A 26,603-nucleotide genomic window follows, 5' to 3' on the forward strand; every position below is an offset into this window, starting at 1 on the left:
TTCCTATTTGTTTAATACATACAAAAACCAAAATGTAAAAATGACTAAGGTTGTCGAAGTCACTGCTCCTGTCCAAGTCCAGCACATAACCCCCCGTAAAACCACGTTTTTACACTAAATAAACGAGATATAACATGTTTTAGAGGTGCTGGAAAGCAAATTTTGTTTCCTTCAGACAGAGCCAGGCCAGCTGTTTACCCCTGTTTCAAGTCTCTACGTTAAGCTAAGCTAACAGTTGTCATATTTAGCATGCAGACATGAAAGTGGTACCAATCTTCCCGTCTAACCTTGCAACAAGAAAGCAAATTACCATATTTCCCAAAAAGGCTAAATAGGCATTATCGGTCACTATACAGTAAGCCCCATAGATGTGAGTCAACAGGGGACTACTACACCCACTAGTAGGTTTTATCATCTATTCACATGGTAGATCACCAAAAGAAGGTATAAAAGAACACAACAGCAGACTGTAGTAATTATAACTGGAGCAGAAGCGGATGTCAGGCGTCGTACTATAGACGGCGTGAAACTCCATATGAGTCGGAGGTCGGGGGTAATGGATGGGACACAAATCACAGGATTTTCACCCATTTAGTTTCACTTTCACTTTTGAAACATAGTTATTTTAAGCCAAAACACGTTGTTTTTCTGAAACTTAACCAAATGGTTTAGTTGCCTAAACCTGAAGAAGCCTTTTTGTTTGTGTTCAAAACGTAATGTTTCATTCAGTTTAACGTGTTAGAACGTGTTGCTCTTAAGTTTCGCTTTCACTTTTACAAAGTAGTAGGCGTAGTCGGCCCCCACTGACCCACATCTATTGTGCTCATTGCAACAGATAACGCCTATTTAATGGCCTGAAAGCAGTCGAATCGGGTGATTCAGACATGTTTCAGTAGGTTTCTCCCTTCACTGCAAAAAACAAGACATCACCTCATCTAAAATGGCCCAGATATTTTCTAACTGAGCCTCAATCCCAAAATAATTTGGTGTATGTCATACTCAGATTAGGAACAGGGGATAACAGAAAATCCATGAACCTGCAGTTGGTGCCAGCGGTGTTTGTTGTTTGGAAGTGGACAAAAAAATTCCTCTGTAAGCATGGGGTTTAAGATAGTGGCCAGCTGCTCAACTCTACGAGCCCAGAGATGTCATATGATTTTAGAGGTCAGGTTAGCGGTGGCGTTTGGCAAACAAAAGGTGATCTGAGCGCACTGTAGGTCGCTTTTTTAGCACAAATACCAGTGGTGAGAAATGCACACAGTGAAAGGGATAAGGGCTCACAGCCTCTGATCCTATTATAGAAGCCAAAGCACTGCAGCCTCCTTAGAGTCTGGGGAAAATGGGTAAACATGAATATTTTTATGGGAATCTTCCTGTGGTACACCCGGAAATATCACAATGGAAAGAATTTCTTCAGGTGATCTCACTTTCTCTCTCTTTCTATGTCACTCTCTCTCTGTGTCTAACCCCCCTAACCCTCTCTTCGCTCTGTTTCGTTCCCCAAATGCTTTCAGGGAGTGACAGACATCCCACATAATTTAGAAAGACGGAGCCTCTCTGCTAATCTTGCCTTTCTCTTCATCAGATAGGCATGCAGTGTTCTGGCCCAGAAAGTCTGTGTGCAACTATCCTACATCTGTGCAGTTTGTTGGTTTGTGGAATGCTTGGAATCGCCTCCATGGCAACGGGCCGTGTGTGTATGTGTATGTGTGCGCGGAGCGGTAAATATTGACTTAACCACCTCCCCATCCCTGTGTCTGTCCGTGACAGGAGCACGGGGAAGGGGGTGGGGGGTTGGCGGATCGGTACACACACTTTATCCAGGACTCAGCAAAGTCCTGCCATCGGGGGCGTGTGTTTACCTTCAGACCTCCAAACACGGAGGAGCTTTCTGGCTCCCGAGTTGTTCACAGTTTGATCAAGCGTGTACTTACGATACAAAAGAGCTGCGATGCCATGAGCTGCTGTGTTACTTTGTTTTAAGGCGGACGTAGGCAGAATGTTTTTGGCATCATTGGGCAAAAATTCCATAATAACCTTTCAGCATATTGTAATTCAAGTGTTTTGAGAGAGAACTAGACTTCTGCACCTCCTCATGGCTCTGTTTTCAGACTTTAAAAAATCTAGCCCATGACGGAAGACTTTGACCAATCACGGGTCATGTCAGAGAGAGACCGTTCCTATTGGCTGTTCATTCAACGGAGGCAGCTGTCAATCACTTGTGATATCCGATCAAACGGTCATACTAGGCAGCGCTGATCAATTATGAATCAGTATTCTGTTATTATAATGCCTATTTCTCACATAAAAAGTTTTCAGAAACATTTTGTAGTGTACTGTTTAGCTGTAAAATTAGAAAGTTTGCTCCGGCTGGTGGGCGGTGCTTGGTATTTCCTCAACTGATCTCAACATGGCTGCCGGGTCACAAACTTTCTAATTTTACAGCTAAACGGTACACTACAAGATGTTTCTGAAAACTTTTTATGTGAGAAATAGGCATTGCAGTAACAGAATATTGATTCATATTTGATCAGCGCTGACTAGTTTGACCATTTTATCTGAGTTTTTGAGTGATTGACAGCTGCTCAGACACGGCAAGGCTCCAGCTCGGCTCTGATTGGTTGTTTTCCTCCTGTGAAATTTTGCAGATGCCATTAGGAGCACCGGAGGACACCGGAGGCACATGATTTTTTTTTCAGATTACCTGTCTCATGCACTACTGTCAGGATATAGTGACCGTTTAATAGAAATATTTGTTTTAATAATAATTGCTCCAATCTTGCCCACAGCTTCTTTAACTCTTTTTAATGATCAACCGAATGGGGAAGTAAACAGGGAAGCGTGGATGGATAGTCCCTGAAACCTGTGCGGGGGTAGCACCGGTGAGCAAACACATCCGAGGAGCCATTTCCTCTATTCATGTTTGTTTAAGGAGAAGAGAAACAACATGACATTCAACTATGACCAATATTCGTTCAGAACCAGGAACCAGCCCACCTGTTATGGTATGGAGTGAGTGTTGGGTTATCAAACTGTGTGACTTGTGACGGGCTTGTAAACTGTTGTAGGTGGAATTTTTTTTTTTTTTGCTGCAGCAGTTGGATTTGTTGAGACAGGATAAAGAGAAGTGCTTTGAGGCCCAGCAGCAGCAGCAGTAGTTGTGGTTGGACCGGTCTATCCTGTCTTGTCATTGCGCCGGCCGTGTTGTTTGCAGGCCCCAGATGGAATGTCATCGCAGCGTTTGACGAATACGATTAGGGAATAGATGTTGATAATCTGGACAGAACAAACGGGACTGGATTATGCTACGATTGGTAGTTGGTGACGCAGGAGCCAAAGCCCCCCCACACACACTCCCTCCGTAGTAATTACATAGAGAGCATCGAGATGAAGGAATACATCCGCCAGGCATCTGACATCAGGATCAGTCACTCACACAGACTGTATACATTCCCTATAGACACACACATACACTTCCTATACCCTGGACTCCATCAGTTGTTCCCTCCTCACTTCAACAAGACACATGCTTAAATACCATGAAGATTGGGATTGATTTTTTTTTTCTACTGTACCATTGTCAAATGGAAAAACCTCTTTGGAATGAGTCAAGTGTGAGTTTGTCCATCCATCCCCTTGAGTTCATGCTCTCCGGCACATGAGAACAGATTACACGCGAACACACACACGCACACACACCAAATGCAATAAAAACAGGATGAGATCTCCCTGCAGTCTGGCACCTGTTGTTCACTCAGCTCGCTTGAAGAGGACTTGCAGAGGAGGCCCATGGTGACTACATGTTAATGTGTCTCTCCTTACACTGTGCGGAACATGCCCCGCACAATGGCCACATTCAGGATCATATCTAGCTTTTTATGATCCAAAATGTACTTACAAAATGTACCTTGTCAGTGTGTCTGAGCCTGGAATGTAATCACCACCATCACTGTTTGTCTGCTGAAATACACAGTTTATAAACATACACAAATACAGTTAGGAGCATGGTAGAGTTATAGCATATATACACACCGATCAGCCATAACATTAGGACAGCATGGGCATCCTGACCGGTTCAGCGGCTACGCAGCTCCATACGCAACAAACTGCGATGCACTGTGTATTCTGACCACCACGGTATGGCTGCTTGTACCCGCCAAGTGGGAAGTTGGCAAGTACAAGTGGTACTGTACAAGGCGGATCTCGAGATATACGAAATCAGTCATACATACATACACAGACAGACAGACAGAATACTTCTTTTATAGTTAGATGATACTGCTACAAAGCCACCTATTGGCCTATTTTTCCATTGGGTTTTGGATTATTACAGAAAATAAGTTTGGCAAACAAAAGTTTATATACTTGATAATTACACGTTTTGTTTAGCGAGATAATCTTCACAAATGTACACCACTGTTGTGATTTTTGAAGCGTGAATGCAATCGCCTAGACCGGCTTGGTCTAGAGATGTTCTGTACTAAAATTTGGTGACGATTGCTCAAAATGTGTAGGAGGAGTAGCAAAAAATCTGAATTGGCCAAAATTCTAAATGGTGGAAAATTTGTCTTAACGGCCCAATGGCCGTGGATTATATGAATAGATTCGTCTGAGTCCCACAAAATCCAGGGAAAGGAAGGAAAGAATTTTGTCTCTGAGACTTACGGTTCAAAAGTTACAGGCCAAAATGTAAAGTTCATTGTTATAGCGCCACCGTCTGGCCAAAGTGCACCACAGTCGACACTGCATTCCCTTGAGCCCTGTTCTATACACCCTCCAAGCGAATAACAGACAGACAGACAGAGATTCCTCGCTTTATAGTTAGATGGCTGCACGTTCTTATGTATGTATTGCATCTTACTCGGGTGGCGTCAGAGAAAAAAATGCGGAGGGCTTTAGACTAATCCCATATCGCCTGCCCTCAGTGATCCATCATCACATGTGAACAGGGTCAAATGAAAGAACTGCTGGAACACTTGTTGTTCCTACAGTGTTAAGACAACAGTTTCATTGTTGTAATTACAGTGTTACAGAAAAAGCTTAATGGCGACCTTTAACCTGCTGCCTGAGGCATTTAAAGACCGGCCTTTTAGTGAAGGTAGATTGTCAGAACATGTATTAGACCACAGGCCAATAGCAGCGAGCACTGTGAGGTAGAAGTGAGGGGTCTACTGTAGCTGTCATCGCAACGCACATGTCCTGACACGCCGCTTCACATAGTAGAGTCTCACCGTCACCCTCAGTATTACTTTGGGTTTGCTTCAGCTTCATAGTGGGAAATCTCTCATTAAGCCTGCATACAGAACATCTGAAGCAAGACTGTTCCATTTTGATGTTCATGACTATTTGATCCCTCCCGAAAGATGAAAAGAGACCAGTACACTTCATTACAAAGCCTGTGTTGTTGGGGGAAATGGACCAGTGTCATGATCCGGCCCTGACAAAGACTCCATCAGTGAAGCCTGTTAATGGATGAATGGCACCAGCTCCTTCTTTCTTTTATTTCAATGAGATCCTAATTGTTTTCTTTTCATATCAAATGAAAAAGCAAGCAAAACAGGGATATGCAACATCCAGTTGGGGGAAAACAACCCCGGCAGCAAAATTAAAAGACTATTCCCATTTACCAAAAGCCCAGGAGACTTGAAGGATTTGGAATTCATTGTCAGATCTTATGCATAATTAAGCAAATCCCCCACCCACCCAGCCGCACCCCGCCTCCGCCTAGCCAGAGGGCTTTTCATGCAGCCCTGCCTCCCACCCCAGACAGTGGGTGCTTGTTACAGTACCTCAGCCCTATTAGGCCAGAATCAGGCTCCCATTACCATTAGCCACTGATGATACACGCGCAAACATGAGTCCTGCAAAACATGACATTGTTTGGCTTGATGACTTCCTTCATTTCCATATGTCCTGCCGGCTGCTTGAGCTAAAACACGCTAAGATCTGGCAGCCCGCGAGTTACGGGCCACTTCTGTCTCTTGCTTGTGCCGCCTGCTGTGAGCCGACAAAAGACGGCTTTGTTGCAAACTGAGTGTGAAGAAAAAGGGCAGAGACTCTCTTAATGCTCCACTCGGTGTGTATTTGGTTCGGTCTTCCCTTTCTGGGGGTTTACAGTGTTATTTGTCTGGGTACGCAGTCTGGGTCAGAGTATTAGGATGCTGTTTGCCAAAAGGACCAAATTTTATTCAACCTTGGAGTAGCTTAAATGGGTCTTTCTTATTTGTTCACCACATCAGATGCGATGTTACATGCACAGCTGTTGTCCTACAAGCATATTCAGCATAAGTCACCATTATTTAGCAATGGTCTGTCCACATAATCTGTTGTTTAAAGCAGCAGTAGGCTAATTGGAGCAAATCATGTGCCTCTGTGTCCTCCGGTGTCCTCCGGTGCTTCTTACGGCATCTGCAAGATTTCACAGGAGGAAAACAACCAATCAGAGCCGAGCTGGAGCCTTGCCGTCTCTGAGCAGCTGTCAATCACTTGCAAACTCCGGTCAAACGGTCAAACTAGGCAGCGCTGATCAAATATAAATCAATATTCTGTTACTGTAATGCCTATTTCTCACATAAAATGTTTTCAGAAACATCTTGTAGTGTACTGTTAAATGAGAAAGTTTGTGACCCGGCCGCCATGTTGAGATCAGTTGTGCAAATACAAAGCATTGCCCACCAGCTGGAGCAAACTTTGTCATTTTACAGCTAAACAGTACACTACAAGATGTGAGAAATAGGCATATTTTGATCAGCGCGGCCCAGTTGGACCGTTATTTGACCGAAGGTTATTGTGGAATTTTTACCCAATGATGCCAAAAATATTCTGCCTACTGCCGTTTTAAGTTAAAGCATCATCTGTGCGGAACGGGGGAAAGCTTTTACGCGGTTGACGACTGGAGATGAGAGGGGCGGCGTCACCGCAGCATTCTGCCTCCGATGGCTTATTAACTATGCAACCAGTCTGCTCGGGGAGAACACAGATCAGCACAAAGAGCACCCGTCATCTTTGTGTCTGCTCTCTTGTGTCTGTGTCTGTGTCTGTGTGTGTCAACCTGCACGCTATGTTACACTTGTCGGGACGCGACCCCCTTTATGCAGACATGCCCTGGGGATGGAGGGGGGGGAAGGGGATATCGACTGTCCGGCTCCATTGACCCCTCTTCACTTCCTCGCCCGCCTCCCTCATCTTCCACTCATGATGCCAACCCAAAAAGAATCCCCGTGTTATGTTCCCCTCCCCTTCCTTGTTCCTCTTCTGCTGCCGCTTTCTGTCGGTTTTAATATTTGTTTCTGAGCTGCATCGCTGCTCTTCTGGATGAGCTCACTGTACATCCATAGGACTCTAAAACCTAAACTGACTGAAAGCCCTTGTCTCCTCTCTTGCCTCTGCTTCCCGTCTCCCAGCAGATTGCTAGTCTGACATAAGGGGGGCAATGAGGACGCATCCGACAAGAACCAGTGACAGTTTCACTAATATCCCTTGCGTGGATAACTGTGCTCTTCTTTGTGCCACGCAGTTTCCACCATATGTCACTGCATCCATTGCTCTGACTGCGAGCGTGCCCGCTAGTGTATCGCAGCTCATCTCTTGTTTAGGATTAGTCTGTTTGCCTGTGAATGAGAGTTGGCTGACTCCGATGTCAGATCCAACAGATGCACGGCCTCCTAAATAGCAACAGTCAGGCAGGGGGATGTCAGCAGAAGGCTGAGCAGCCTGACACTACCCATATGCACTCCGACCCTCCTCTGCTTATCAGAAGGGCTCCCCAGCCACCCCACCTTAGTGTTTTTTTTACAAATTAGCATTTCCTAGTGGACCCCCGTGGCTATATCTATCCATAATAGCACAGGCTTGAGTCTCTAAATTATCCTTGGCTTAGTGTAATGATTTTCCCGGCACTAAGCTGTTATTAGAGCCACTTCATCAGCCCGAGTAGGCGGGGAAGCTTCAGTAATGAAGAGTCCAAATCCAGTCCAAAACTGCCCTCTTGACCTTTGGTCTGTTCTCATCAGGCCTTGGTAGAATTTTTTTCAATCACTGAAAACTCACTGATTAAATCTATTTACTACTACTTCACTGGTTGAACAGTCAGCAACACGAACAAATAAAAGCTGTGATCAAGTAATGTGCTGTTAAGTGTTATGATCCACAGAAATGGATCCGTGGCTGCACAGTAGAGTTGCAACTAATGATTCATTATCAATTCATGTGTTGATTATTTTTACCATTAAAGCTGCACTAATCAATGATTTTAAATTAACAATGGATCAAATGAGCTATAGTGTGAACAGGGTCACTCACTTGCAGTGATGAAACCACAGAGAGTTATCACCTCACATTTCACCCAAGTTACAAAGCATTTTAGCATCTTTCAGGCTATTGTTTTGGTTCACTCTCAAGTCTCCCATTAGCCTTATTTCCAATCGCAGCAATCAGCAAACAAGCTCTGGTTCACCTAATGTTCAGTGCCTCCCCAGCACCAAACAGCACACTGACTAAGTTATCAGCGAGCAGGTGAACATACCGAAACATACAGCAGCTGAAGAGACAGATATCTTTGGATTTGGTTGAGACCAAAACAGAGCTTAAAAAAAGACGTTCTGTTCTGTGTCTGCTGAACGTTTGTCAGAACCCATGATGAAGACCAACCAACAAGCCAACCAACAGTCCAAAATCCAAAAAGATTCAATTTACAATGATATCCAACTGCAAATCCTCACATTCAAGGCTAGAACCATTGAATGTTTGGCGTCTTTTAGCCACATCGTGACTCTAGCGATGGCAATGTTGATTAGTTGGACGGTCGGTCCATCGCCACCGCCAATGACTTTGATGATTCCTTCACTTTTCATCTAAAATTACATTTGTCCAATACGTTTGTTTATGATTAAATACTTGAAAACTAAAGACATTCCCATCAGCCTCAGCTGTACTTTGTGTTTTAGTGCTAATTAGCAAATGTTAACACATTAAACTAAGATGGTAAACTTGGTAAACAGTACACCTGCTAAACACCAGCATGTTAACATCATGTTAACATGCGGGTGTTAGCAACAGTGTGCGCCGCTAGTGTGGCTGCAAATTACTTAAATGAATAATTGGTTATCATCAATTGTTGGTGATCAATCTTCTGTTGATCCGTTAAGTAGCCTAATTCAGCACTACTACAAAGATGAAGAGCTAATTCTTGTCAGTTCACCTTTAAGTGGATAGTTTGGGTGTTTTGAAATGGGGTTGTATGAGGTACTTATCCATAGTCGGTGTATTACCTACAGTAGATGACAGTCGGCACGCCCCAATTTGGAGAAGCAGACAGGAGTTACCGCACAGAGGCAAAGCAATGTACTGCTGTGGACGGGGCCGGCAGCAAAACATATTTTTGCCACCTCAAAGAAAGTCTATCCTAAAAATCAATAATCAATATCCTCACCGTGATACAGCTATATAGTTTGTTTCCGACTGGGAACTGAGGCCGTTATCTATGCTCTTGCCAAAGCAACCAGACTCCATTGAAAAAAAACTGTAGTTTTACCTTGCAGACCACGAAAGTTGCTGGTCCACCGCTGCTTCCATCAGTTATTTAGTTTATAGACCAGCAACTCCCGTGTTCTGTGATGTAAAATTACTGTTGATTTTTTTCAATATCCCCGTTGGAAAAGGCTGTTTTACAACAAGATAAACCGTCAAAAATATACTACTGTAGGTAATACACTGACTATGGATAAGTACCTCATACAACTCCCCTTCAAAACACCTGAACTACCCCTTTAATGTCTAAAGTGGTGTGGATGTGAATAGGGATTGTTGGGAGACAGCCAGCTCTACTAAATACGTAAACAGACTCATCTTTAAATGATCAGTTTGAATAAAGCTATGACACCACAAAACGCTGATGTCTCTGTATATGCGTCTGTGTCTGACACATGTGCATGCCGGCATGCGCGACATGTCTGCAGTGTGTATGCGCTCAGCTGGTGGCAGCGGGGTGAAGTGGATCTCATGCCTGTGTTGAAACCGAGGAGTGGCAGCTGCTCCAACGTCCGTTGGGAAGTTGTGGTTCATGTGGTCTCCATGACACTGTGTCTCAGTGGATTTAGAGCCGTGGTCTCTGTCCCGTCTCTGGTTTCTGCATCTGGCCTTGTGGCAATCGGAGGAATTTTTCCAGAGAATGTATTCTTAGAAAATGAAAGCAAGTCTATCTGATGCGAAATTAATATGTCATTTATCTTTTACAGTGAATGCAATTTCAATTAAGTTCTTTTTTAAACCAGTGGTCTCATAGACTTTTTTTTTTTTTTTATCTCTGTCCTCGAATGCACTACAGGTTCTTGGCCATGGGGGGATCCAAGAGTAAGCCCAAGGATGTTGGCCAGCGAACCCGCAGCCTCGAAGGCAACCTCAGCTCTGGCGGAGGGGCCGGCGGCCACCACCTCAGCTCCAATCAGCAGTCCATAACGCCCAATCGCAGTCCCGCTATGGATGGAGGTGTGGGTGGCAACCAGGGTATGACCAATAACGCAGAGCTGGCCCTGTTTGGAGGTGTGGACAATAACGCTGTCACCTCTCCCAACAGACTCACACTAGCAGGTGAGAACCTCAGCTTGTAGATTGTGTGGTTTGTTTATTTTATTTATTTATTTTATTAGTTTATTTGACAGGGACGATACATGTAAGCGTTGTTACATTTAGTAAGTAATAGTTGGGAATCTAAGACAACACCTAAATATTTGAACTAGGTCTGTCAAAGGTAACACGATAATAACGCATTAATACAAATTAGTTTTAACACCATTCATTTCTTTAACCCATTTACACAATCGATCTTTCGGAGGGTGTAGTGGGCTCAGTTTTAAAGCTAGAGTGAAGATCCTGGTATCCTATGAAACTAGAAAATCTAAGGAATCCATTGGCATCATTGTTGTCATACTACCTCGTCATGAATAACGCTCCAAACTTGCGCTAAATTTTGACGAGGAAAAACTGTCTTGGCCATTTTCAAAGGGGTCCCTTGACCTCTGACCTCAAGATATGTGAATGAAAATGGGTTCTATGGGTACCCACGAGTCTCCCCTTTACAGACATGCCCACTTTATGATAATCACATGCAGTTTGGGGCAAAGTAATTCTAAATACAGTACCTGTGAGGGTTTTTTGACAATATGTGTTGTTAATTGACTTTCAATAAAAAATATGTACATACATTTGCATAAAGCAGCATATTTTTCCACTCCCGTGTTGATAAGAGTGTTAAATACTTGACAAATCTCCCTTTAAGGTACATTTTGAACAGATAAATTAATCGCGATTAACTATGGAAAATTCGATTGACAGCCCAAATTTGAACTCATTCTCTTTCTCAACTTCCCTCTGATCAATAGTTAGTGTAAAATCATCACATTTTTCGTCTTATTGAGAAAAAGTTTTTGCATAGTTAAGCAGTTATTTTAAAGCCACTGTGAGACACAGACCATTTACCTATTCAGTAGCTCTGCAGCCTGTGGGTTGCTTGAACTATATGCCCTGTATGTACAATATGTTTTTGGTAACAGTCAAACTTTCTCTCCTAATAGGAGGCGTGACGACCTTCGTGGCATTGTATGACTATGAGTCTAGGACGGCCTCAGACCTCTCTTTCAAGAAGGGGGAACGCCTCCAGATAGTCAACAACACGTAAGGAATTATCAATCTCTGTCACAAGTACACTCAAGTAAACTCCAGAATAGTCCTTTTTTTTTCATACACTGTGACTGATGAGCAATAACTGCACATAGACACATCCACAGCCTGCCTGTCAGCTGTCAGACTGACTGCTTTGCACCCCGAAATGCATGCCGCTTGTCGTCTCTCTCTAAAACCCACTGTAACCATAGGAACGGGCTTCCCTCGGCAGAGCTTGCTTTTTGTGTCAGCTGCACAATTTTTTGCTTCATTCACAAAAGACCTGACTCCGTCTCGCTGCTCAGCCCACCTCGGTGAGGACGTGGCTATTTTTGTTGCTTTTTTCCTGAGAAGCAGACGCAGTGCGAGACCCAGTTACCGAACGCAAATCTAACCTGTTTACGGGGAGTCGTGCTTGTTTTAAAAATAGGGGCTTGCTCCGTGAATCAATAGCGGTGCAGTGAACCAAATACTGTAGCGCTGCACCCCCAGTGCTGCTCGCCCACTAACAAACTGCTGACCTAGAAGGCAGGAGCTGAGGACAATAGTGGATTAACGCTGCATCTGGCCCCTTAAGCCAAAGACCTGGATCATTATTGGGTCAAGTACACCCAGAATCCATTAACAACCTCTAAGATTAGTTAACGGGTTATCACAGTCAAACAAGGTGTCGGTCATGATATAACAGTGACCTGATAGGATTATTTTATGATAATGTTTTTCACCCTCATCATTGTGCCTCCCTCGTCTGCAAGTTATGTAATGATTTAAATATTTTAGATTCATAGCTTTATGCACCATATTGGTCTGTTCTGTGTACGCTGCTATTCTTCCACTGCTCATGACGTGCTCTCTTTTGTATTTCTTTAACCCCTTTCTTTTCCTCCATCTCCCTTTCATCTCTCTTTTCCATTTCATCACAAACCATCACATTTGTTTTTTTACAGAAGGAAGGTGAACTGCAGGTTTGTGAAGCTTCTCTAGCATTGTATTTGCTGTTTGTCTGCCTGTGTGTTTGTATCACCTGAAGCATAATATACAGTACTTTTTGCACTGTAGTACCACTTCACTAGAACGGCACAAACCCAGTGCTCGAAGTGGACCGGTACTCACCGGTACGCCGTTGCTGTTGATTCCAGGCTTTAGACATCCTATAATATATTATAGAGCGATGCTGCAAATAACACAGGAAAGCACTTAAAGTATTAACACCATATACACACTACCGTAACCCTATAATGTTCCAGGTGGAATATTATTGGAGTTTAGATGCATAGCCCAAGTATAAAAAATCACACTACTGACACAATATAACATGCTTAAAGAAAATAATGAATAAATAGGAATAAGTCGCAAGAGATTGCTGATACCGGCCGATACGCACGCCAACATGGGAATAAGGGGAGTACCGGCACTTGTGTTTTTTCCACTTCAAGCACTGCACAAGCCACATAACTCTGCTCATGCAGCCCCATGAACCCTCAGTATAGTAGTCAAGGGGAAGTTGGTGCGAAGCCTTGCAGCACTATAATCAATTCAGGTCAACTGGAGGCAATTAATCAGACTGTAATTTTACTTGTGTAAATCTAGTGCTGCAAAGCTGCTCACTCCCTGATTAAGAGTAACATAAGATCACCATCCCTCCCTGTTGTCACACCCACATGGATGCATGTTTGTTTATAATTACATAACCTCCAGATAGTAGAGATACCTGCAGGGCTTGCATTTATCAAGCTTCTCCGGGAGCCAAGAGCTCAATTACTGTGGGAACCTAAAAAACTTTTGAGTGGTTATACAGAAAAAACAAAATGATCACCATCAATCTATTTATATCCTGAGACACTTGATAAACACCAGCCCTTAAAGAAGTCAGACTTGTTTGTGTGTTTGGATGTGTTGATGAGCCTCGGTGAAGCTGTGTGTTGTCGTTTGATCTGTGCAGAGAAGGCGACTGGTGGCTGGCGCGCTCCCTGACCACTGGAGAGAGCGGTTATATCCCCAGCAATTATGTGGCTCCATCTGACTCCATCCAGGCAGAAGAGTAAACCTTTTATTTATTTTTTTCTTGCTCCGTCTCTTGTATCTGTCTTTCATCAAGCACATGAAAGATTTAACACATGCACGAATGTTTGATTCTTAAGAATTTTCTTGCTTTTTATTTCAATGTGAATTTTTAAATCAGAGGAATAGTGCAACGCTTATTTGCCTTCTTGTTGAGAGTTAAATGAGACGATTGATATCACTCTTGTGTCTGTACGTTAAATGAAGCTACAGTCAGCAGCTGGTTAGCTTAGCTAAGTACGGAGACTGGAAACTGGGGGAAACGGCTACCCTGGCCTCTATCCAAAGTAGGGATGGGGGGGGGGAATCAATACAGCATAATATCACGATATTTTGCGTGCCAATATTGTATTGATACACAGATGTCAAGTCTCGATCTTTTATTATGTAAACTATCTCTTCAGAATACCTGCCGGTATTGTGAAGACACTGGTATCATCTGAAACTACAAAACCTAAGGAATCTATTGGTACCAGCTATGTCATGTTATCTTGTCGGAAAGAACGCTAATTAACACTCCAAAGTTGCGCTACATTTTGGCAAGGAAAAACTGGCATGGCCATTTTCAAAGGGGTCCCTTGACCTCTGACCTCAAGATATGTAAAGGAAAACTCTGAGATTGACAAACTGCTTGATTTACGGTACAAACATGAGAGTGGTATCAAGCTTTGCATCTAAGTCTCGGCAAGAAAGCACATAACCATTATTTCCCAAAATGTGGAAGTATTCCTTTAAATGACTGTGGTGCGTTTCCTGTTTTCTACTCCTGGGGGGACGCGCACTCCTCACCTTTACATGCTAACCTGCATGCTTATACAATCAAGCCACACAAACTTCTTTTAAACTTTTATAACAACTCAATTTCTCACTTTTCCTCCTACGCCTCCAGTCATCTCAGACTGACTCTAGAGTCCAGGTAAGCAGCTGTTGCACTGTAGGCATTAGTATGCATCTGGAATGCAAAGACAGAGTTTCACTGCTTTTTTCTGAAACCACGAGCAACAACTCACCTTCACTTCGTCATTCCTTCCCTTCCTTCCACATTCATCTTCATCCCCTCACCAACCTGCACCTTGTGTGTCCCATGTGTTTTTTTATCTCAACCTCACCAGGTGGTACTTTGGCAAAATCACTCGCCGCGACTCCGAGAGGCTGCTGCTAAGTTTAGAGAACAGGAGGGGTACTTTCCTGGTGCGAGAGAGTGAGACCACCAAAGGTAAGAGTGTGGAGCCTTATACAAAGAAGCAAACTCATCATTAAAAGGATAGTGTGTAGGATTTGGTGGCATCTAGCGGTGTGGTTGCAGATTGCAACCAACTGAGTACCCCTCAGCTCACTCCTTCCTTTCCAAGACTGCGGTAACGTGAGCCGCCGAGTGCAAAACTGTGGTAACGCCATTCTCCTCGCTCAGAGGCTATCCGTACAATAATAACACTACAGCGGAAGTCAGACAGCGGCTGGTGGTACCACGGTTTTGCACACTGCGGCACACCTTTAATTCTACCTCTCTAGATCATAAGGCTGGGTATCAAACAGCTTCCCAGCCTCAAGTATCAAAAACTATCCAAAGTTTTCTCCAAATGCTTTAAAATCAAAAAGGGGCTTTTGTTGAAGAAATTGTTTATATTCCCTAAACGAAGAAAAATTTCCATTGCCTGATACAAAATCAGATTTTCAAAGTTTGATATTTTACTGAAACTCCAATATTGTATTGCACCCGTAGCAAAACATTTCTTATGATACCCAGCCCTTTTAAACAATAGAACTATGCCAAAGGGGCTCCAGGGAGTGGTATGACTATGGCATCCTCTAACAACAGCCCAGGGGTTTAGCACACAGTACAGGAAAGTAAGATTGTAAAGGTTAGAACTGTCAGCACCTGTGGAAGTAGACCTAATTATTCAGTCTATGGTATGCAATCCCAACCAGAGAACATTTTGTCCTGGAAATTTGTGAAAAACATACTTGCTGCAACTTATACCATCGATTACCGGTGTCTTTTCTTGTTCTTTCTTCGTGTTCTTTTTTTGTGAACTTGTGAAATGTTCAAATCTCAACGTGAAGCTCACAGTGTTGTAGTACTTGAGATCGGTCTTGTTCTCAAGAACACTTTTTGAAGGTCTCGTCTCGGAATCGACCGCATTTATACTCGGTCTCAGACAAAGAGGACTCAGGATTTTATTTCAAGACCGGTCAACACCACAACTGTGGGGATATCAGTAAACTGCTAGAGTGAAAGTTGGAAACCTAAGGAATTCACTGGCACCAACCATGTCATACTATCTTGTCGTGAAGGAGGTTGAAAAACGCTCCAAACGTTTGCTAAGTTTTGGCGAGGAAAAAATGGCATGGCCATTTTCAAAGGGGTCCTTTGACCTCTGACCTCAAGATATGTGAATGAAAATGGGTTCTATGGGTACGCACGAGTCTCCCATTTACAGACATGCCCACTTTATGATAATCACATGCAATTTGGGGCAAGCCATAGTCAAATCAGCACACTGACACACTGACAGCTGTTGTTGCCTGTTGGGCTGCAGTTTGCCATGTTATGATTTGAGCATATGTTTATGCTAAATGCAGTACCTGTGAGGGTTTCTGGACAATATTTTTCATTGTTTTGTGTTGTTAATTGATTTCCAATAATTTATATATACATACATTTGCATAAAGTGAGCATATTTGCCCACTCCCATGTTGATAAGAGCATTAAATACTATATAATATACAATACCTTTTGATTATTTTATCAAGACATTTCTCACACTACATACACACATATAGAGTATACAGTATATGACAATAAGGGAGGTGAATGAAGAGGAATCTTTATTAGTTTTCTGTAGGTGTTTTCACGGGAATGTGGAGCTTTCGGATTAATTTGAGGAGTGCCTATGGTTTGCATGCTCCACATTTTATCTTAAGTGTGTCATGCAGTGTGGGACTCACACTGGTCTGATCTTGAGTCGGTCTCGCCCTGACTTGGTTTTGGTCTTGACTTGGTCTCAACCCCTCAAAGTCTTGGTCTTGTCTCGGTCTCGATACACTCTGGTCTTGGTCATTCCTTGGTCTCGGTTTAGGTAGTCTGGACTACAACACTGGAAGCTCCTGACATGTCTTACCAAATTGCACCAAGGAGAAGAGAGCAAATTCTGTCTAGCATTTAGACGTGACACCCTGCTGTTCACCGTGTGCCCCGCTGCGTCGTGTCAGTCGCATGGCGGTGAGGGTGCAGAAGAGAGACGAATCGGGCAGATGGGAAAAGGTTGGATGAGACGCCTGTGGGACTCAGTCTGGAGATAGTTCTGATAAGCAGCTGCTGCTGCTGCTGCTGCTGCTGCTGCAACACAGTCCCCACGGGTTCAGCTAGCTCTGTGTGTGATTCGTGTACACACGTACACTACAGGATTCCCGTAGTTTCCTATTATTGGATATCTGTGTACTGTAAGCTCTGCACAGAACGGGGAAAGGGGACAAGGTGGGGAGGGATGAGTGAGTGGGGAGGTACTGGGTGGGTGAGCCCGACAGAATTAGGTCAGTGTGGAGCTGAGGACTGTACAACCACGGGCCATATCACCCAGTTCAAACATGCAGAGAGCTCTGTGACTCACAGTGTTTTTTCATCTGGCTGACGCTGCCCTCTGGTGGCGTACTGAACACATTATCACCAAAACTCATTTGATTTGCTTTTATATTTCTGTGATTTTTCTGATAAATTCAAATCTAGGGCTGTCAATCGATTCAAATAGTTAATCAAGCTTGTTCTCAAATGAATCACACATTTTTTATCTGTTCAAAATGTACCTTAAAGGGAGATTTGTCAAGTATTTAATACTCTTATCAACATGGGAGTGGGCAAATATAACTGCAGCCCAACAGGCAACAACAGCTGTCAGTGTGTCAGTGTGCTGACTTGACTATGACTTGCCCCAAAACTGCATGTGATTATCATAAAGTGGGCATGTCTGTAAAGGGGAGACTCGTGGGTACCCATAGAACCCATTTTCATTCTCTGATCTTGAGGTCAGAGGTCAAGGGACTCCTTTGAAAATGGCCATTACAGTTTTTCCTCGCCAAAATTTAGCCCAAGTTTGAGGCGTTACTTAACTTCCTTTGCAACAAGCTGGTATGAGATGGATTGGATGAATGGATTCCTTAGGTTTTTTAGTTTTATATGATGTATCTTCACTCTAGCTTTAAAACTAAGTCAGCTACATCCTAAAAAAATCGCAAGTTGGGTTAATGCGTTATTATCACGTTAACTTTGACAGCCCTAATTTTTGCTTTTTATATTTTATATTTTTCCTATTTGCTCTACTTCTTTCCAGGTGCCTACTGTCTGTCTGTATTGGACTATGACAACACCAAAGGGCTGAATGTGAAGCACTACAAGATCAGGAAGCTGGACAGCGGAGGCTTCTACATCACATCACGTACACAGTTCCAAAACCTTCAGCAGCTCGTCAACCATTATCGCAGTGAGTTCATAATGTCATATTGGTTTATTAAGTCAGACACTGCCTCTGCTTCTTGTACCCTCAGAAGATTATTCTGTTAACCACGTCTTCTCTTGTGTCCCCCAGAGCATGCTGATGGGCTGTGTCACAGTCTATCAGACATCTGTCCTGTACTGAAGCCTCAGACTCAGGGCTTATCCAAGGATGCCTGGGAGATCCCGAGAGAGTCCCTCCGTCTGGACCTGAAGCTCGGACAGGGCTGCTTCGGAGAGGTCTGGATGGGTAAGCCATGCATAGATCTGTTTCTTGAACAAACCCAGTATCTCAGAAAGTACTTCTGCTGGTTTCCTGTCTTTCTGTGGAGATATTTGCTCACCAAAAAAGCTAGTTTCAAGGCACATTTTCAGTAAACTATTAACAAACTGTATGGAGACCAAAGTGCCTATAGAAGTTGTATTTTTACATATTGCTTTCAAATCTTAACCCAAAAGGTGCAGTGGATCTCATACATTTCTCTTTAATGCTTTTGTGCCCGCAACTGAAATTTCTGATTTCCTTTGGTGGAAGTTCTCAGAGCTTGCCTAAGCACAAATGTGAAGAAGTTTTCAAAATTGTTCAAACCATTTGGCTGAAAAATAAGTTGTACATTTTTCTTATCATACTAGTACTATTATTTGGGCACATGAGACTACTGTTTTTTGCAATAGACATGCAATAGACATTATATTTTAGGAAAAAACAGTAGTCCCATGTTAGAAAATACTAGATTTAGTATGATAAGAAATTGCTGAATAAGACATTTTTAGGCGACCAAAATGTTACAATTAACTTTCATGAACTGAAAACACATTGTGAAAGGGTTAAAGCGGACAACTCCCAGAGTGGACAATGCCGTGGTAGCGACCTGTCAATCACAAGGTAGCCACTTCCTAAAACATACCCTGTGTAGAATGCAGGTTTAAGGCACTTCAGTATTGGCTTCACTTTTCAGACCCAGAGGTTGCCCACTGGGTACAGATACCACTGGTTGGAAATCACTGGTATAGGCATTGGTCTGCAGTGTTCATTTAGTTTCACATGACTCTATGCTGGTAGCTTATAATTGTTTGCCTTGTAACAATCAATACCGATGTGTCTCCTTTATCAGGAACATGGAACGGTACAACACGGGTTGCAATAAAGACTCTGAAGACTGGCACGATGTCCCCTGAGGCCTTCCTCATGGAGGCTCAGGTCATGAAGAAACTGAGACATGAAAAGCTGGTTCAGCTCTACGCTGTTGTGTCCGAGGAGCCCATCTACATCGTCACGGAGTACATGGGACAAGGTCAGCATGGACTTTCACATATAAACATATTTACAGTAGAACTCAGGAAACAAATAATGATCTTCATTATGCTTTTTTTTTGTTTATGACAGGAGCCAATCAAAACCAAGTCAAGCTATGATGCGTTTACAGCCTGCAAAAACAAATCTATTTTTAAAATGTTATATTTTCTCAAAATGAAACTTAAAGGGACAGTTCACCCCAAAATCAAAAATACATAATTTTCTTCTTACTTGTACCCCACTACACCCGCCAACCGTATCAGCGCGCAGAAGGAAGCGTGAATCTACTCATGGACGAGAGGCTCGGGACAGCGCGAGATGTAAACATTAAAAGCGTCCTCGCTAGCTCAGTAGTGCTAGGTGAGCAGTATCTGTATCTGCTTCCTTCTGCCCGGTGATACGGTCGGCGGGTGTAGTTCGGTAGAACGAAAACAGTTCCTACATGAAACTGCTCACAACAAGGTCTGTGGATTATCTTGAGTAACCGGGACATGATTTCTGCAAAGAGACGTTGCTGCTGAGTTTTTCAAATGTATTTTTTTGGCGCTTTGAGTACCACAAGCCGGGCACCATCTCTACAGCCAGTATCGCCAACACTTGGCATCTCACACCAAAACAATCTAGATTGATAAATAGCACTACATCTAAGTGTAAAAATATGTATTTTTGATTTTGGGGGGAACTGTCCCTTTAATTTTAATATATAAACTTCATTATGTACAGTATGTACACTGGATGAACACTGAATAAAAGCTGAAATGACTACAACAGCTCCAGCAGTGTTATACTCCCCTTACCTGCATGTGTCCCTGCCAACAGGTAGTTTACTGGATTTCCTGAAAGGTGACATGGGTAAGATTCTCCGCCTCCCCCAGCTGGTGGACATGGCCTCACAGGTCAGCATAAATAATCTGCTGCCACATCACTTTTCAAAGTAGTGTCTCTGGTGTTTTCCTTTAGTGTAGATGATCACAGAGCTTTGTCTATATCTCAGATTGCATCAGGGATGGCTTACGTGGAGAGGATGAACTACGTGCACAGAGACCTGAGAGCTGCTAACATCCTGGTGGGAGATAACCTGGTTTGCAAAGTGGCTGATTTTGGTCTGGCTCGCCTCATTGAGGATAATGAATATACTGCCAGGCAAGGTAAGACCACAGGAGGGTGTTGGTAGCTGCTAGCTCTTTTTTCTACACTGTTTGTTTATATAACACAGTGGTTCCCCAACTGTTTAGCTTGTGACCCCTTAAAATGAATCTATTTGTGACCCCACATCACAGCCAGAGTGATATTTCCCTTGTTATGTTTGATTTGGAATTTGAATTACATTTTTTTTAATTATCATAATTTTATGTAACAGTAGTAAATATATTTTTCTTTCTAATCACTTTAATCATCTCATGACCCCCCAGATTTGGGTTCCCACACTCAAGTTGTAAGGTGTCTAAAGGGATAGTTCATGTGTTTTCACGTGGGGTTGTATGAGGTACTGTACATGTCCATAGTCAGTGTATAGATGACATTCGGCACGCCCCCAGTTTGGAGAAACAGACAGGAGTTACCGCACTGAAGCAAAGCAATGTACTGCTGTGGACGGGGCCGGCAGAAAAACGTACCAACCTATGAACCAATCACCTAAAAAAAAGCCCACCTTATCAGTTTAAGTGTACGCTATATTAAGAATATTTTCACCGCTTTACCTTGCCGTCAGAAAGCCCTTTCCGACAGGGAACTGAAACCGTTGTCTATGCTCTTGCCAAAGCCACCAGACTCCATTGAAAAAAAAAACTATAATTTGACCTTTCAGAACGAGGGAGTTGTTGGTCTACCGCTGCCTTGTTAGTTTGTTTGTGTTATGGTGTGACTTTGGTGAATCCGAACTAACCAAAGTCACACAATAACACAAACAAACTAACCAATTGAGGCAGCGGTAAACCAGAAACTCACGTGTTTTGCGAGGTCAAATTACTGTATTTTTCAATGAAGTCTGGTTGCTTTGGCAAGAGCATAGATAATGGCTTCAGTTCCCTGTCGGAAACATAGACTGTATAGCTGTCTCACAGAAAGGTAAAGTGGTGAAAATATTCTAAATATAGCGTACACTTAAACTGATATTGATTTTTTGGGCTAAAATACGTTTTGCCTCCGGTTACATCCACAGCAGTACATTGATTTGCTCCTCTGACGGTACTCCTGTCTGCTTCTCAAAGCTTGGGGCGTGCCGACCGCCATCTACTGTAGGTAATACGCTGACTATAGAAACTGTAAATACATTATACAAGTCAACTTCAAAACACCCAAACTATCCCTTTAAGGAAACTTTATGATATATGCAGCAGGTATGATGTGCTTTTGTTTCAGTCTGTGCTACAATGATCTCATTTTAACTTGCTGATGAACCTGTCCTCTTGCAGGAGCCAAGTTTCCCATCAAGTGGACGGCTCCTGAAGCTGCTCTGTACGGTCGCTTCACCATTAAATCTGATGTGTGGTCATTCGGGGTCCTGCTGACCGAGCTGGCCACCAAAGGCCGAGTGCCCTATCCAGGCAAGGACCATTTTCTTTAGTCTGAGAGACTTACCTGTTTATTTCAGATTGAGTGCTTTTATCACCTAGACTTGGTTACTGCTCCACCAGTCCAATACCATAAAGATTTATGACTCATAAGCAATCATATGATTCAAATTGTGATTACTAACATCATGCCTTTTGCCCTCCCAGGCATGGTGAACCGGGAAGTGTTGGACCAGGTGGAGCGCGGCTACAGGATGCCGATCCCGGCAGAGTGCCCCGAATCCCTGCACGAGCTGATGCTGACCTGCTGGAGAAAAGAGGCCGAGGAGAGGCCCACCTTTGAGTACCTGCAGGGCTTCCTGGAGGACTACTTTACCTCCACGGAGCCTCAGTACCAGCCGGGAGAGAACCTGTAACCGGGCTGGACGCGAAAAACATGCATGCGTCATGCATGTGCAAAACTGAGCATGTGCATCTACTTCAGAGTGCATGGACAAGTATGTGTGAGGGTGTGTATGTACAGTATAACGGGGCCGTCTGCATTCTGGCTACAAAGTGACATCGAGGAGCGTCAGTGGGACATCAAACCAATCAGCAACATTCAGCTCCTGCTTCTTCCCAAAGTCATTGTCATGCTCCGAGGGACTGTTTTCAAAGTAAAAGACGAAACTGTGGTATTATTTGCGTTTGAGTTTATTACCCTGCACACCCAAGCAGGTTTTCCTACCTTCCATGTGTTTGTAAGGCGCCCCGATAATATACATTCCCCATGCACTCTTCCTGTGTTAACTGTAACTCTACACTGCAATTGACACCAGACTATGACATAAAAGACTGCGGAGGGGTCAAACACGGGAGTCCAGAGAATGAACGTTGCCCTGCTGAAAGCATCACTTCAGGATGTCTATTTTTACTACATTTTCTTTGGGATACAATTTGAAAACACACATGCTCAGTCTGTCTTCCATTTTTGTCACTCGACAAGCAACTATTTTGGGACGTACAATAATTTGCCAGGATGTTTGGGGTTTTATTTTGTAATTAGACCTGGATCAACTGGAATATATTCAGGTGAATGATCTTTTATTTTATAATCATGCTTCCGCTGCGCACCATTTCGGCTAGTTGAGATTTAGTACCAGACTAACACCCTTATTGATTCTCATAAGAGTGTTTATTCTCCCTCGCCAATTGGACAAATTGGTTAATCGCTGTGACCACCATACAGCTCAACTCAAAGAAGAGAAGAGGCGGAGACTGTCTCTCTATTTTCTAATTGTGACTTTTCTTACAAACAAATGGCTACTGATCACTAATGGTCATCTCAGGATGGAGAAGACTACGAGAATTGTGCTGCAAGGATTATTGTGCCATTGGAAAACAACATTTTGTACTGTTCTTCTACTGTGTAAAAGTGTATTTTACTACTTTTCTTACAACGAGTTGTGTAAGCAGCTGTTAAAGGATAATCCACTGTTTTGAGATCCTGCACCTGTGTGTGTATACAGTACCAACCGGCTCACCAGCGTGGTGTCGAGGTGCTGATTTGTTTTCAAGTATTCAAATTAAAACCAGGTGAATCTTCTCATCTCCTCTTCAGTTCTGACCTTCATTAATATGAAGATTTCTATCTTTAATCAGCCTCTGTGTTTTTCCTAATTAGTGCATTGTTGTGCACGATCATACACTGGAGATATTATTATGTTTCTGTGATAAATGAGTATGGTTATGCCTTCCTCCAGCCTGTAGGGGGCAGACCTGAAAGCCTTCCCATATAAACAAGCATGTATAGCAAATAAATCGGCATCTTGAACCTTAATTGTAAATATCCTTAATGCTAATATTTTTTTTGTGTGTATATATCATCTTTATAATTTATTCCTTTTAAAATAACCCAATTGTTTATTTGGCTTCATCATTCAAACTTTAATGTGTATGGTACTTTTATGGGTTAAATAACATCTGACAATATAAATATATATATTATAGAAACTCTTTTACATTACAAGTATGTTTTTTTTTGCGCACGTATTTCTGTGAAACCTATAATTTTTAAAATGACTGACAGAATTGGTGAGGAGAACTAATCCCCTGACTTCTGTCTCGCCAGATACTGATCATCTACCAGCATCACTCCTTCCCATAATACAATCAAAACCACAAATGTTTACATCGAGATAATCTTCCAATCATTTTGGTGCTGCTTCAGAGGCTGGTAAATGAGCAGGTAATCAAATGTCATTCTTGTTTTTCTGGGTACACCTGACCAACGTAGCGTGTGTGTGTCCTTCCATCCTAAAGCATTATGATTAGATAACTCCATACAGAAGACGATTTGACTGCCATGAATAGAAGGAGTTTGATATCTGTGTAGCGTACTATGTCCTGTGGACATATGCCACAACGAATGCATCGACCTGCATGGGTGTAGTCAGGTTGTCTGGCATCCTCCCCTTCTCTTCCTGACCCGTCTCAGCTTCTGAGCAAAAAGTGCACGAAAAAGATTGTTTGTATGCAGCCTTGCTTACAAGCCAAGGACATTTCCTGTTGGGTTCTGTGGGTCTTCTCTCTGGCTATGCAGATATTTTTTTTAATCTGTGATATTCCTATATATATATATATATATATATACTCTTTTCTACTGTATCCAATGGGAGTTTTCAGATAAATAGCTCTTTGTTAAATCCTACTGAGTATTGTTCAAATTTGAATAAAATTTGTATATTGCCAACTGTATCCTATCGTGTTTATCAGCTGAATGAATTCAGTCTTTATGATCAGGGAGAACTCACTGAGTTTGTATTTGAAGTGAGTCAATAAGTCTGTGATCAAAGGTCGTAACCAATAATTGACCTGCTTTTTACTTTTTTACTTTCGCTCTGCAGATCTGTCAGCTACCTTGAATTTTTAGCTTCCCGCATACAGCTGCAGTATCGTGAATATTGTGAACTAAAGCCACAATAATCTTTGTGGAAGATGACCTTGCAATTATCACAGTATAACTAAATCCAAGTAGGAATACTAGTGCTATAGAGGATTTAAAAAAAAGAGGGTTTAAAAAAAATTAAATGTGACACAGTAGGACAACGAGATCAAATCCATGAATAAATAAAGTTTAAATAAATTTTAAAGTTCGCGTGCAGATATTGGTATCATATAAAACAAGAACACCTAAGGAATCCATTGGTACCAACCATGTCATACTAGCTGAAGGAGGCTAAATAACGCTCCAAACTTATGCTAAATTTTGGCGAGGAAAAACTTGCATGGCCATTTTCAAGGGGTCTCTTGACCTCTGACCTCAAGATATGTGAATGAAAATGGGTTCTATGGGTACCAACGAGTCTCCCCTTTACAGACATGCCCACTTTATGATAATCACATGCAGTTTATGTCAAGTCATAGTCAAGTCAGCACACTGACACACTGACAGCTGTTATGATTTGAGCATATTTTTTATGCTAAATGCAGTACCTGTGAGGGTTTCTGGACAATATTTGTCATTGTTTTGTGTTAACTGAGTACATACATTTGCATAAAGCATATTTGCCCACTCCCAGGTTGATAAGAGTATTAAATACTTGACAAATCTCCCTTTAAGGAACATTTTGGACGGGTAAAAAAATGTGCGAATAATTATATTAACTATGGACAATCATGCGATTAATCACGATTAAGTATCTTAATCAACTGACAGCCCTAGTACTTGTGTTTGCAAATTAGTATACTGTAGTGTAATGCAGTGCTGGAAGAAGTATTACAATATTTTACATAAGCAAAATTAGAATTACCACAAAGTACAGAGCTATTATCAGCTTAAAAAGATCAAAAGTAAAAGAACCCATTATGCAGGCCCCTGTCATATATTATAATATTATATTTGGTTATTATTACTGATGCATTAACATGTAAACAGCATTTTTAAGTAGTACTTCAAAACTTCCTATTGTTGTGTTTGGGATACTCTTTAACAGCTCAAAAAACTTCTTCTTTTACACATACAGCCAGGGTCTGAAATTAAGTTTTTTCCTCACCTGCCACTGTGGCAGGTCACTGAACATTTCTACCGGCCACTTTTGAAATCTATCTGGCTTTAGTACTGTAAACAATGAGTCAGTGGTACCAGACAGTAAAAAATATGGAATATATCATGTAACCTTAATCCCTGACAATTTTAATTTAGGCGTTGCTTTTAAAAAATAATAATATTTCTTAATATAAGGAAAACCTGAAAATTTGCCATGGTGGCAGGTGACCTGAAAGTTTTACCTGCCACAACCAACATGTACCCTGTAGTTGGCAGGTGGCAGGTGCTAATTTCATTCTCTGCATACGGCAGTGAGGTCTGTGTGGACCCCAAACAATGAGAAAGTAACTGTCAACAAAACATAGTGTTTTGACAAGTACAATAAGTTACTTTTCCACCATTGGTGTACACATGTAAATTATTATAATTGTTCACATTATTAGATTTGAAGAAGAGATCATGTGTGTATCACTGCTTCATACATGATGTCCTCAGGGTATCCTTATCACCTTAAACACCTACCCACCCACCCTGTCGTCACGTGCCAGCAGCGTTGAA

General features: G+C 42.4%; 1 protein-coding gene across 4 annotated transcripts in view; it reads left to right on the forward strand.

The window, feature by feature from the left end:
* The window catches only part of src (v-src avian sarcoma (Schmidt-Ruppin A-2) viral oncogene homolog), a 36,301-nt gene extending 11,552 nt beyond the window's left edge, over positions 1–24,749 (forward strand). Inside the window, exons 2-14 of one of the 4 annotated variants that reach the window (XM_037771876.1) lie at positions 10,325–10,587; positions 11,571–11,670; positions 12,606–12,623; positions 13,601–13,699; positions 14,609–14,635; positions 14,832–14,935; positions 18,048–18,197; positions 18,303–18,458; positions 19,324–19,503; positions 20,325–20,401; positions 20,500–20,653; positions 21,920–22,051; positions 22,226–24,749. In XM_037771876.1, the coding sequence (XP_037627804.1) occupies positions 10,335–10,587; positions 11,571–11,670; positions 12,606–12,623; positions 13,601–13,699; positions 14,609–14,635; positions 14,832–14,935; positions 18,048–18,197; positions 18,303–18,458; positions 19,324–19,503; positions 20,325–20,401; positions 20,500–20,653; positions 21,920–22,051; positions 22,226–22,434 (1,659 nt within the window). In that variant the 5' untranslated portion in view covers positions 10,325–10,334 and the 3' untranslated portion in view covers positions 22,435–24,749. The remainder of the gene's footprint in view (positions 1–10,324; positions 10,588–11,570; positions 11,671–12,605; positions 12,624–13,600; positions 13,700–14,608; positions 14,636–14,831; positions 14,936–18,047; positions 18,198–18,302; positions 18,459–19,323; positions 19,504–20,324; positions 20,402–20,499; positions 20,654–21,919; positions 22,052–22,225) is intronic. The other 3 variants (XM_037771877.1, XM_037771879.1, XM_037771880.1) reach the window with 3 other exon arrangements.
* Positions 24,750–26,603: the final 1,854 nt, after the last annotated feature.

Source organism: Sebastes umbrosus, chromosome 6 (assembly GCF_015220745.1).
Source record: "Sebastes umbrosus isolate fSebUmb1 chromosome 6, fSebUmb1.pri, whole genome shotgun sequence".
In the NCBI taxonomy this organism is placed as follows: Eukaryota; Metazoa; Chordata; class Actinopteri; order Perciformes; family Sebastidae; genus Sebastes; species Sebastes umbrosus.